Source organism: Urocampus carinirostris, chromosome 4 (genome assembly GCF_059441175.1).
Source record: "Urocampus carinirostris isolate Australia breed hairy pipefish chromosome 4, RoL_Ucar_1.0, whole genome shotgun sequence".
Lineage (NCBI taxonomy): Eukaryota > Metazoa > Chordata > Actinopteri > Syngnathiformes > Syngnathidae > Urocampus > Urocampus carinirostris.
The window spans coordinates 3186482-3199569 of NC_142352.1; the positions used below are offsets into that span (position 1 = coordinate 3186482).

General features: G+C 44.8%; 1 protein-coding gene across 2 annotated transcripts in view; it reads left to right on the forward strand.

The window, feature by feature from the left end:
* znf536 (zinc finger protein 536) overlaps positions 1-13088 on the forward strand; it is a 391766-nt gene that overhangs the window by 194648 nt on the left and 184030 nt on the right. For both annotated transcript variants that reach the window (XM_088333467.1, XM_088333466.1), the window contains exons 5-6: positions 674-2579; positions 5053-5359. In XM_088333467.1, the coding sequence (XP_088189593.1) occupies positions 675-2579; positions 5053-5359 (2212 nt within the window). In that variant the 5' untranslated portion in view covers position 674. The remainder of the gene's footprint in view (positions 1-673; positions 2580-5052; positions 5360-13088) is intronic.

Below are 13088 nucleotides of genomic sequence, written 5' to 3' on the forward strand. Positions count from 1 at the left end.
ATTTCCATGGGAGGAAAACCCCTGGATTTGACATGATCTGTTCTGAGACAGGGCTTGTGAGGCGGAATGCCATATAGTGGGGATAGAAATGTATGGTAATTAGCTAATACGTTTTGGATAAAAACATTAAAATAACAAAATATTAAATAGTCAGTACTTCCTATGTGGAATACACGTAGATAGCGAGTCCGCCTCCTCTCTGCTTCCCGCAGGCTTTTGTGTCTCTGTCTGTTCTAACAGCGCTGAAGCCGGGTAGCTCTGGGTATCTCCGGGTATCTCCGGGTAGCGCCACGTTAGCGTCCGGGATGCTAGACGTGAGCCACGTTTCCGTAAAACACAGCATACGCCGCTAGCCGCTTAGCCTTAGCTCCGGCTCTGCATCCACGTTAGGGCCCCCTCATCATGCCAGCACGAGAGTTCTTCAGGGCAAGGTGTTGATTCCTCGAATAAATGTATTTTTGTGCGTTAAAACCCATAACGATAGGATAGAAAGTAATCCAAAGTGTAGTTGTCAAACAGGATGAAAAACACAGAGGATAGAAGCAGACAATTAAAACAATAAATCACAAAAAGAGCGAAATAACAAGGAGCTGGTGGAGCAAACAAGTGCCAAATAACCCAATAAAATTTTCTAAAATGTCCTGAAAAGCATATTTTGTTGTTGTTGTTTCAGAATGGAGGACTCCAGTTTGTGCCTCGGCATGTCGTCAGCAGTGCCCGACACGGAAGCCCACCTGAGCAACGCCGTGCTAAACGGGCGCTACCCAATTAGCCAAAAGCTCCACCAGCTCACCGCCCAGTTAGGCCACGCCTTCCCCGACATGCACCGCCCCCATCAGACCCCCGAAGAGAAAGCGGCTGCGCCGTTGGACGAAAAAAGCCACCACGCCGCTCTGGCCAGCCAACCAATCAGCAGCCAGATGGCGCTGCTGGCAAACCATCTCAACCGCGACATGGACGCGGGCGCGCTTAGCGGTTTGAACGGTCGCGTGGACCTGCAGCAGTTCCTAAACGGGCAGAATCTGGGCATCATGTCCCAGATGAACGACATCGAAGACGACGCCCGCAAGAACAGGAAATACCCGTGCCCGCTTTGCGGCAAGAGATTCCGATTTAACAGTATTCTGTCGCTGCATATGCGCACCCACACGGGCGAGAAACCCTTCAAGTGTCCCTACTGCGACCATCGGGCAGCACAGAAGGGCAACCTGAAGATCCACCTCCGTACCCATAAACTGGGCAACCTCGGTAAAGGCCGCGGTAGAGTCCGCGAGGAAAACCGGCTTCTGCATGAACTGGAAGAGCGAGCCATTTTGAGGGATAAGCATATGCGAGGGCTACCCCAAGCCGGTGTCCGGGAAGCCCACCCAGGTCTCAACAGTGGCCCCAACGCCCTGCAGCAGCAGTTGGCCTCAGCTTGCGGCCTACCGCCTCCGCCGGGGATCGCCGCTCCGGAATCGGCATCCCAACCGTCATCCTCGCCTAAACCGACCGGAACCCCGGAGGAACAGTCCCTGAATCCGGCGGCGGGGTTCCGTTGCACCTTCTGCAAAGGCAAGTTCAAAAAACGCGAAGAACTGGACCGCCACATCCGCATCTTACACAAACCCTACAAATGCACCTTGTGCGAGTTTGCCGCTGCCCATGAAGAAGAACTCATCAGCCACGTGGAGAAAGCCCACATCACCGCCGAAAACACGCAGGGCGGAGGGGGCGGCGGACCCGGAGGCGTTCAAGCGGCCACCGAGTTCCGTTGCGACGTATGCGGTCAGGTTTTCAGCCAGGCTTGGTTCTTAAAGGGCCACATGCGTAAACACAAAGACTCTTTTGAGCACTGTTGCCAGATTTGCGGCCGCCGCTTCAAGGAACCCTGGTTCCTAAAGAACCACATGAAGGTCCACCTCAACAAGCTCGCTATCAAAAGCAAACCGCCGCAACCTAGCGAGCAGGACTTGGCGTCCGTCAACAGCAGCCTGGCACAGGAAGCCCACGCCAACCTCTACTCCCGGTACATCTCCTGCCTGCAGGGGGGGTTCCTCACCCCGGATAAACAAGGTCTGAATGAGCAACACCAAATGCTAGCCAAGGCAGGCATCGCCATGAAGGAGAAGGAAATGCTCAGCAAGCTCCTGGGACCCATGGCGGCGGGAATCGGACACGGCCTAGCTGAAAATGATAAGCGCTCATTGCTGGGCTGCCTAAACCTGGTCCCGCCTTTAAAATCCAGCTGCATGGAGCGCCTGCAGGCCGCTGCTAAGGTAGCGGAGATGGACTCACTCAACAGCTACCAAGCGTGGCAGATCATGGCTCGCGGCATGGCTATGGACTGTGCCTTCATGCCCAAGGAGCAAAAGCCGCTCCACACCAGCGCACCGGAAGAGGAGCTGGCGGGTGCCGGGGCGTCCTTCTCAAAGGAAAAACAAGACTTTGCGCTAATGGCGTCCGCCGATAGCGCCAAAAAGCAGACCTTGATGTCCATCAAAGACGAAGTTCGGAACTTTGAGCTGATGCCGCACCACGTCAGTGCCGAGCATCCCGGCGGGCTGTCCAACATGGACTACGGTCTCCCGAGCATGAAGGTATAGACAATTCCCGAATTTTCTTTTACAAATATACACAGGAAAAAGAATTACGTACCGGTTCAAACTATGTGTTTCAGTTCAAGTCCCATTTATTTGTCTGGCCTTTAAAAATGAAATATCTCAAGGACTGCACAGGTTACAATGACACCATCCCCTGATCTTAAACCAACATGCGGACAAGGAAAAACACAAAATATCAAAATGAGGGAAGATAGGTGCCATGCAAAGTTCTCCAAAAAGTCTATGACCGCAACGAGCCAGCTTTCCATCTGTCGGCTAAATAATCTAGCTTGGAATATACTTAATCGGCTGGTCGAATGAATAAAAAACCTGATACCCATGTCCATCAAATCCCTAAATATTGGCCCAAACGATAATCGGTCGGCCACGAATAAAGACAATTAAATTCAAGATCTGCCAAGCAGTGAACCAGCGATAACCGAAGCGCGAAATAGTGAGGGGTCTCTGTAATATTACGATTTCATTATTTTCATTTAGTAGGCTGGATTGATAGAAAAAAAATCTCTCGGGGGCCGGACTAGTGGATTACAGTATAGCGAAAGAAAGAGGGTGAAAAAGAGAGAAAGGGAAAAAAAAGAGAGAAGTAAAGAGAAACAAATGAAAGGGAGAGCGAAATAAATAGAGCACAATATAGAAAGGGATAAAAAAGAGAAAGAAGGATGCAAAAAAAAGAGAGTAAGATATAGAAAGGGAGAAAGCGAGACAAAGGGAGAGAGAAAGCAAATAAAAGAATGGGAGAAGAGAAGGAGAAAGAGACAGGGAAAATGAGCGAGTGTGAGATACTGAGAGAGAGAGAAAGAGAGAGAGAGAAAGAGAGAGAGAGAGAGAGAGAGAGAGAGAGAGAGAGAGAAAAAGAAAGAAGAGGAGTGCGGAAGAAAGAAAGTGAAAAAAGAAATGGCTGAAGAGAGAGAAAATAAGAGGAAGTGAAAGTGAGGAAAAAAACAGCGCAAAAAAGAAAAAGAAAAAGAGAGGGCGAGAAAGAAAGAAGAGAGTGAAAGAAAGAGTGAAAGTAAAAAAGAAATTTAAAAAAACAGAGAGCGAAAAGTGAGAAGAAAATAAGAGAGTGTGAGAAAGACATAAAATGAGAGGAAGAAGGATACAAAAAAGAGGGTAAGATATAGAAAGTGAGACAAAGGGAGAGAGAAAGCAAATAAAAGAATGGGAGAAGAGAACAAGAAAGAGACAGGGAAAATGAGTGAGTGTGAGATACTGAGAGATAGAGAGAGAGAAAGAAAAAGAGTGCGGAATAGAGAGAGTGAAAAAAGACATGGCTGAAGAGAGAGGGAGAGAGAAAAAAAGAGGAAGTGAAAGGTAGGAAAAAAACAGCGCAAAAAATAAAAAGAAAAAAGAGGGTGAGAAAGAAAGAAGAGAGTGGAAGAAAGAGTGAAAGTAAAAGAGAAATTGATAGAGAGAGTGAAAAGTGAGAAAGACATAAAATGAGAGGAAAAAGAGAGAAGCCGCTACAGTTGTTTTGTGAGTGGCACCTGGCTTTGGCGACATCCAGTGGCCATATTTAAAACTTCAACTCATTGTTCTATTGTGCTTCATTTTGTGATGTCTCGCGGGCCAGATTAAAAGCCTTGGCGGGCCTTATCTGGCCCGCGGACCACATTTTTGACACCTGTGCATTTGGCTGTGTAATTGGCACAATTACCATAGGATGGCCACAAGTAGCCTAGTTAAGCGCCGCTAGCTCAATGTCATGGGCAGCACGGCGACGCAGTGGTTAGCGCATGTGCGGCACAGTTCTGAGTTCGTGGGATCGAACCCCCTGTGTGGAGTTTGCATGTTCTTCCTGTGCTTGCGTGGGTTTCCTCCGGGCACTCCGGTTTCCTCCCACATTCCAAAAAACATGCATGGCAGGTTAATTGGCTAGTCCAAATTGTCCCTTGGCGTGAATGGGTGAGCGAATTGTCTGTCCCTGTGTGCCCTGCGATTGGCTGGCAACCAGTTGAGGGTGTCCGCTGCCCGAAGATAGCTGGGATGGGCTCCAGCACCCCCGCGACCCTACTGAGGATAAGCGGTATAGATAATGGATGGATGGATGGATGAATTGTCCCAAGGTGTGAGTGAGTGAGTTGTCTGTCTCTATGTGCCCTGCGATTGGCTGGCAACCAGTTGAGGGTGTCCCCTGCCCACTGCCCGAAGATAGCTGGGATGGGCTCCAGCACCCCCGCGACCCTACTGAGGATAAGCGGTACAGATAATGGATGGATGGATGGATGAATTGTCCCTAGGTGTGAGTGACTGACTTGTCTGTCTCTATGTGACCTGCGATTGGCTGGCAACCAGTTGAGGGTGTCCCCTGCCCACTGCCTGAAGACAGCTGGGATGGGCTCCAGCACCCCCGCGACCCTACTGAGGATAAGCAGTGCAGATAATGGATGGATGGATGGCTAGCTCAATGTCAACCAGACTAATTTTCAAATGACGTCGCTCTCTCCTTTAGGGAAACACGGCCTTTCTGGAGAAACCATCCGAGTGCCCCGATTGCGGTTTGGTATTCCGGACTTACCAGCAGATGGTAGTCCACTCCCGCGTCCACGGCAAAGACCGGCGCGGCACCGAGGACCCGATCCAGCAGCACGGCGTGGACGAACGACGCGGGTCGGCTAGCGATCCCGAGTCTCAATCCATTAGCAGATCAACCACGCCCGGATCGTCCAACGTGACCGAGGAAAGCGGTGCGGGAGGGGGACACTCGCAGACCGGCAGCGTCCAGGAGGACAGTCCGCATCCATCATCGCCTTCTTCAGGTAGGACCCAAAACCTTTTTTAGATACTGGAATCGGTTCATTCAAACTTGTTGCTTTTGTTTGTGCAATTCTGATTTAAATTTTTCTTTTTGGTGGATTATTTCGTTACATTTCTAAACCTGTCATTATAGAGGGCTGCAAATGTTTACGCAGGTGTGCACTTTCCAGCCACTCCCCTCATAAAGTGTCTATAAGGAGATAGAGTACTAGTTATTTGCAATTGTATTTGATCGATTCTCCCAAATCGGCTTGGGAAGCAGTAGGCAACTAGTTCAAATCCTGGAATAGAATACTATTATTTTGAGTTCATCATTGTTCCAGTTCAAGCTTTGCGTCTCATAATTAGTTTTAATTGAAATTACCGTGTTGCGGGGTATGGAAACCTATGGAAATAGTAAATCCGTTCTCCTGGTTGGTTATTAAAGGGACAGCGTGCATTAAATGATCACTAGATGTGTTGTGCAACTAAACATGATTGATAAAAGCACAAGGAAGAATACAAGCAACGGAGAATCTCGATAACAAAACCACACACTTCTTCCTCTATTCGTTTTGCCAAGTGTTTAATAAAGTTTTTAGTTTTGGGGTACTCGTAGAAGCAGAATGCCAGTCAAGTATGTCTCCAGATAAAATGTCATGATTACTGATGCGAGGCACCTGCGCCCGCTCCTTTGGCGCCAACTGCCTCAGACCCTGATTGGCTCCCTGTCACTTTTTATACCCCTGTCTTCCTGACACTGTTTGTCAGTCCGTCTGCGAACCTCAGCTTACGCTAGGCAAGCTTTTTCACCCTGACTCTCTCCTGTTCTGATTCCTGTATGTTTCCCAGCTCCGACCCTTTTTCTTATCTCGACCACGATTTTTTGCTCCCTCGTCCCGGCTACTGACCAGTTTTTTTCCGCTCTCGACACCGCCATCGCTGGCCACGGAAATACCACTTCCGCATCTGAGCAACCTGCTCCCCGCAACAAGCGATCTACGGATCGTGTGTACTATCCTTTCCCTTCTTCCCAATAAAACTAAGAGAAACGCATGCAAGTGGGTCCTGTCTCTGTTCTGGTCCCGACATAAAAAGCATTAAAAGTAACAAAAATATAATGTATTACTTTCGGCAACGTTGCCTCTAAGCTTCCACTGTCTGAGCAATCACACAATTGTCTGTCCCTGTGATCCCTGCGATTGGCTGGCAACCAGTTCAGGGTGTCAGCTCCCGCACCCCCGCAACCATACTGAGGATAAGCAGTGCAGATAATGGATGGATAGATGGATATCCAGGACAAAAAAGGCGGGAACAAAAACTGGAGAGGATAACATACAGGACAAAAATAGACGGGAACAAAACTGGAAACTGTTATTAAACAGGACAAAAATAAACGGGAACAATACCGGATTGGAAATACCAACAGGAAAACAGAGTCTCAACCCACGTCTTGAGGGGCAGAGGTTCCTTGACGGACTGACAAAGGGAGAGTGAGAGCTATCTATCTATCTATCTATCTATCTACCTTGGTCATATCCCTCAAGAGGGGTGACCGACAGCAAGACAAACACACACAATAACAAATAAAATCAAAGGGAAAAAAAATAGCAAAAAAGCACACACAAAATGTTTGGGACTCTGGCCAACCCAATCGCCCAAACACCCAAACAAGCACTTGGTCATGCTTTCGTCCCTCCAGATGAAACGGGACACCAGAAAGCGGCCATGTCACTCGGGTCAGGGTGACACAACACACTCTTTTGTTCAACAGCAGGGCCCGACAGCATTTACTGGTTTACCCCTGCCGCATTATACGGGTGCCCAGCCCATCCTTAAGAACGTGTCCACAATCCCACTATCCCACAGAGTGAGAGCACTGAGCTTAAATAGAAAGGTAGCCGCAGCTGGCGCCACACGGGCCATGGCAAACGCGACGCAGCGGCAGCTAGCGCTAGTCTCGTTCGTCTCCCAGCCGAAACACTTAACGCGGCGTAATGAGAGGACGTCGGTCTAAAGCGAACGTTTATCGGGATTAAGTGCGAGGCGATTACACGACTTTTTAAAGGTAACTTTGCCGAGCTCCTCGGGGCGAGCGCCCAAAAAAACCCTAGCGCGGTAATTAGGTCACGACTGCGCGATAATCGCCGGGTTTAAGCTAAACAAGACACTAATTAAAGATATACATATAAAGCGGGTCAAAAAAAAAAAGGAAAGTTAATTTGCTTTTAAGTCTTGGGAGTGGAATATAAATATAAATATAAACGAGAACGTCTTGGCTTAAGGCTGTAAGCAACTTAATTCCGGCAGTGGAGATGAAATTGTTTATTTATTCACAGAGGCATGAAGTGCTTATCACACGCGTGTAGCGTGATGGCTTCGTACACGGGATGGGCGATGTTTATTTTAATCTAAGAAATAATAACATTCCCCCCCGCCCCCCGCTCCCCAATTAGGAATTAATGAAAACGAGCGCCAGATAAAAAGCTATTTTCTTTATAGAGACTATTAAACACAACACTTTCTCAACAGGCTGGGGGTGTCGCCGACGTAATTAGCTGCTGAATTTTAATGCGCCGGCTTTGACTCTGGGTTTTTTTTTTTCGTCCGTGGCTAAAAAATAAATAAAATAAAGAGCACAAAGGAGCTTAAAACATGCCGCATTGGATTAAAAAAACGGAAGACATTGTCATCATTCGATGAAAGGAGTTTTGATCGCAACGTTAGCTGTTAGCTAGCTGCTTAAAACCCCTTAATGTACCGACGTCAGGCCCTCAGAAGTGTCTAAATCAAACTTTTAACTCGGGGGCCACACGATAGAACAAACATTCTGTCGGGGGCCGGACTAGTAGATTAAAGAGAAAGAAAAAGAGAGATAAAGAAATGAGAGAAAGAGGGGTGGAAAAGAGACAGAGAGTGGGAGAAAAGGGGTGGAAAAGAGAGAGAAAGAAATTTAATCAAATGTATGAAATGATAATAATGCCAAATCCTGTGTCCCAAATCAATGTAAATATGCCATTTACAGTGTTGATTTGACCTGTGAAATGTGATGGGTCCCGGGGACTCGCATGCTCAAAAACATATGGGTCCCAACAGAGATCTATGGGTCACCAAAATTTAGTGTTATCCAGGTTTAAATTGTAAATCTGTGACAAATAATATAATAAAATATATATATTCATTCAGTTTTAATCATCAAATTATGAATTCATTTTCTGCATCAAATTATTGCTGGTAATATACTGATTAAAGTGATAACCACAAACCTGTCTTTTCTTAACTTCTTTATACAACATCATCAGTCGTAATATAATGCATCAAAGCAAGTGAGGCATTTGAGAGCCGGCTCTCTTGAAAGAGTTGAGCCGAAAAAGCCGGTTCTCTAAAAAGAGACGGACTTTTCACTGCACAACTCGAGATCGGCGTATATGTAACCGCGGTGTATTTGTCCCACCCAAGATCCACATTCACGCTGGAGTGGATGATGAGGTTTTTACTATTACAGTTTCTGCAAATGAATGAGTCACAACATTAGCTTTTCTGCTGGCTTTGATCTCTTTGATCTCAGTAGCAGTTCTCTCTGAATACTGCCCAACAAAGCATATCAAAGAGCTTTCTTTTCAATTTACATGAAATACATTTTAGAATATCACAATACATTTTTACATCCATTTTAACAAGTATAGTGGATTGTTAACGTTTACAATGGATTCAACATATTTTTCTTTGGTCTGAATTTTAACCAACATCATCCTTTTTAATGTGTATGAGAAAATAGAAATAAAAACAATAATGAGTATAAAAACGGGTACAATTTACCTGCAAATGAATGAGTCACAGCATTAGCTTTTCTGCTGGCTTTGATCTCTTTGATCTCTACAAGGGGAATTAATATTTTAGTAAAACAGAAACAAAACGAAAATAAATCCAAACAGTTTGACAACATCAATCACATTACTGTGCATGTTGAGAGATTTGTCAGCTGGGGTTATAATGTTTAAAATAAACTTCTTTTGTGGAACACCAAAAGATGTGTCTTACCAGTAGCAGTTCTCTCTGAATACTGCCAACAAACCCCGCCTCCCGGTCAAATGTCAGAAGCCAAAACCAAACCCCACCCCATACCAGCAGGTGGCACTGTTGGACTCATCATTGCAGGACACTTTCCAAAAACTATACACATATTTCAGCAGGAATTTTAATAAAACAAAAGTTATTATTACACCCGTTACATATAGATGAAAACTCGAACCGCGAGACCAAAACAACATCTGCCGGATCTGCCTGACGAAAAGTTGCGGTAAATCTTTGTTTAAAAAAAATGCAATCGGGTAATAATGACAATTTTGTGTCCAAAAAATTGCGTCCCGTTGATTTGAGACGATGCGTCCCCAGCAAAAATGATGCGTCTAGGACGCAGGGACGCGGGCAAACCAGAACATTGCATTTACAATTTGGCTTCCACCTTCAGTTAAGCGTAATAATAATAATAATAATAATAATAATAATGATTTTGTCTTTTTGTTTTTGTCTTCCGTATTGAACTAAATTCATACCCAGCACGTAAAGAGCCCTTTCGGTGTTTGTAAACAAATGAGACGTAGCCAAGCTGTGCGTGGATTGTTGAAGCAGAATGGCAGAATTCATATCAGTTTAAAGCAGCCCACAAATATTGTAGATTTAAGATAGTAGCATCACAAAATAGCAAAAAGTATCTGCTAAAATCAAGATAGCGACTTTGTTTTAGTCATCAAAGTCAACAACCCAAAAATATTTTGATTGGAGCTGGATTTCTTCCTTTGAAGGTACTGGAAAAATCGTCCTTATTTTGAGTTGGGCCGTGAAAAAGGTTTAGGAACCCTATGAACGATCGCCCCGCGGTCTTTAGCAAACAAGACGGGCATCGGTCCGCTAGCTCGTTTGTCCGCTAGCTCGTTTTATGGCTAGCTCGCTGGGCCGTAAACTGAAACGATGGTCTTCGCCCGAGGTTGCGAAGGCGGCGCGATATTCGGCGTTACACACTCGCACGAGCGCTAAGTGCCGGCGTGTAATTAATACGTCATTAAGGAGCCGCTGGAGTGGATTGAGGGAACGTCATGACTATGCATGACCGATTCCGAGAAAGAGAAATGCAAAATACGTCGGGAGCAAAAGCAAAATCGACTCTTACCACATCAGTAGAAGATTTCACGGTTCAAAAAAAATATATAGATACATATATACATATATCTTATGTTTCTTGTTTTTTTCTTGTTGTTTTAAACACTCATATCATTAACAGGAGGAAATACATTGTGGTCAAGCTAATATAGATTACTATTATCATTACTGTTACTATTATTACTATTATTGTCACGGTTGCCATGGCGCCCAATTGGCCCCGCCCGTGTGGCGCCAGCTGCAGACTGTTGGCAAATTGGCTCCCTGTCAGTATTTAAACTCTGTCCTGTCAGTCCCCTTTTGTCGGTCGGTCTGCGAATCTCTGTTTTTACACGGCAAGCCCTTTTTCGCCTGTACGTTTTTTTTGCTCCTGCTTGTCTCCCGCTACGATCTGTTTTGATCTCGACCACGTCTGCTCTCCCGTCCCGAATTACGACCTGTTTTGATCTCGACCACGTCTACTCTACTCTCCTGGCGTTCGATTTGTTTCCGATCGCTTCTATCCTGGCTACTGACCCGTTTTTTTTTTCCATTCCCAACACCGCCATCGCATTCAGAGCGACCTGCTTCCCGCGTTCAGTAATCCCCGGATCGTGGGCGAAACCCTTTCCCTTTCTTCTAATAAAACTTGTGAGAAACGCAACGCACGTGGGTCCTGTCTCTGTTCTGGTCCTGACAATTATCATTATTTTTATTATTATTATTATTATTATTGTATTGTTATTATTGTTATTATTATTATCATCACACCCCAACTAAATGTCCCCCCTGATAGGTCCCCATTCCAACCAATTAGGTTCATAGACTTAACAGGTAGAACCCAACAGGGTTGATTCTTTTAAAGCTAATCTAGCTGTAGCTTTTTAGCTGTTCGATGCTTAGTTAAGCTAACTTTCAACAGAATAACTAAATCTAAAATGTTTTTTTATTTTTAATGTACTCAATAAACATTCTCAATAATTTGGCACAACAAAGAAATTTAGAAATTTAACAGTGTCTCATACAAGTATAACACATTTGAAATTAGATAAAAAGTAAGGAGAGTCAAAGTTAAAGTTACCTTGTTTTCTACAGTTGAATTCCTGTTGAATGATGTCACTTCCTGTAAATGGCTTTTATGGAATTGTAGTCTTTTGGGGGAAATTGAGCACATTCTAAACAGGTTGATTATTACTAATGGGACATGTAGAATTTGACCTGAATGGCAAAGACATGAACTCATAGCATTTAATTGCATAATGAAATTAAGTTTAATGTAGTTTTTCAAATTATTAAAACATGATTTATAATTTGATGTCCTACATCCCTTCTAAATATAAAAAATAAAAATATCATCTTATATCTAAAATATAAGATAATATTTGAAATGCATTTTATTTAGGGTTAAATCATTGCACTCACTAAAAGTGAATAAATTACAGTGTTTTTTTATTTTATTTTTTTATTTTATATAATGCAGATTTATAAAGAAAACCAGGGTAAGAGACTGACATGCTGCCTCGAACAGAGAATTGCCCGTATATTGTTTAGCAGTATTTACCGTGATTTCCGGACTTAAAGGCGCACCCTAATAATATCGCTTTACCTTTATGAGATATAAAGGTGCGTCACTGTCATGACTACCGATGTGAATCACCTGTGCCCGCTTTTTTGGCACCCACCGCTGCGGGTTCTGATTGGCTCCCTGTCACTATTTGAACCCAGTCCTGTCAGTCACCTGTTGTCAGTCCGTCAACGAACCTCTGCCCCGCAAGACGTGGGTTCTGGGTCCTGTTCTTGTTGGTATTTCCTGTCCGGTATTGTTCCCGTTTATTTTGTCCTGTTTAATTTCGGTTTCCAGTTTTGTTTCCATTTCTGTCCTGTTTATTATTTTCTCCAGTTCTCGTTCCCGTCTAGTTTGTCCTGTTTATTTTCGATAACCTCTTTCATTATCTATCCTGTCTGTTCCGTCCTGTCCGGTATCGACCCCATCTGTCCAATATAAACTCGGGCAATGGGTATCGATCTTGTCGGCCTCTGGCTTCCAATCCCAAACGTGCATGACTCCCCATTTCCGGTAAAATAAAAGGCTTGTGTGAGAACGTCACGCGTTTGGGTCCTGATCCTGGTCCGGTTCATGGCAACATATGTTTTTGTGACAACGGCAATGTTATAGCATATTTTTTTTGTTGTTGGTTATATTACATTTGTGGCGAACGTATTTAATCGTTTTAATTCGTGCATTTTTATTCCCAATCCGAAGTCGTGGCCATTTTGGATTTCCGGCCTCTTTTCCCGTGACGCTCGTGGCGCCCTTAACGCCGATCGTACGGAACGTTGACGGTAATTTTCTCTGACAGTAGAGGGCAGCACGCCACAAAATGACAACATCTTCTGATTGATCAAAAGCGATGGCTTCATCTGCTTCGTTCTTAACCGCCGGGAAAAAAAAAGAAAAAGAAAAGACAGGCGAAAAGTGCGTTCGCTGGGGCCAAACTCAAGAAGGCGGCCGAAGAAACATCTTATTCCACACTGTGAAGTGAAAATGTCATTAAGGGGGTGGACGTCCTATCTCGGGGTCTGATACAATGAACTCATTACGTCACATCATTT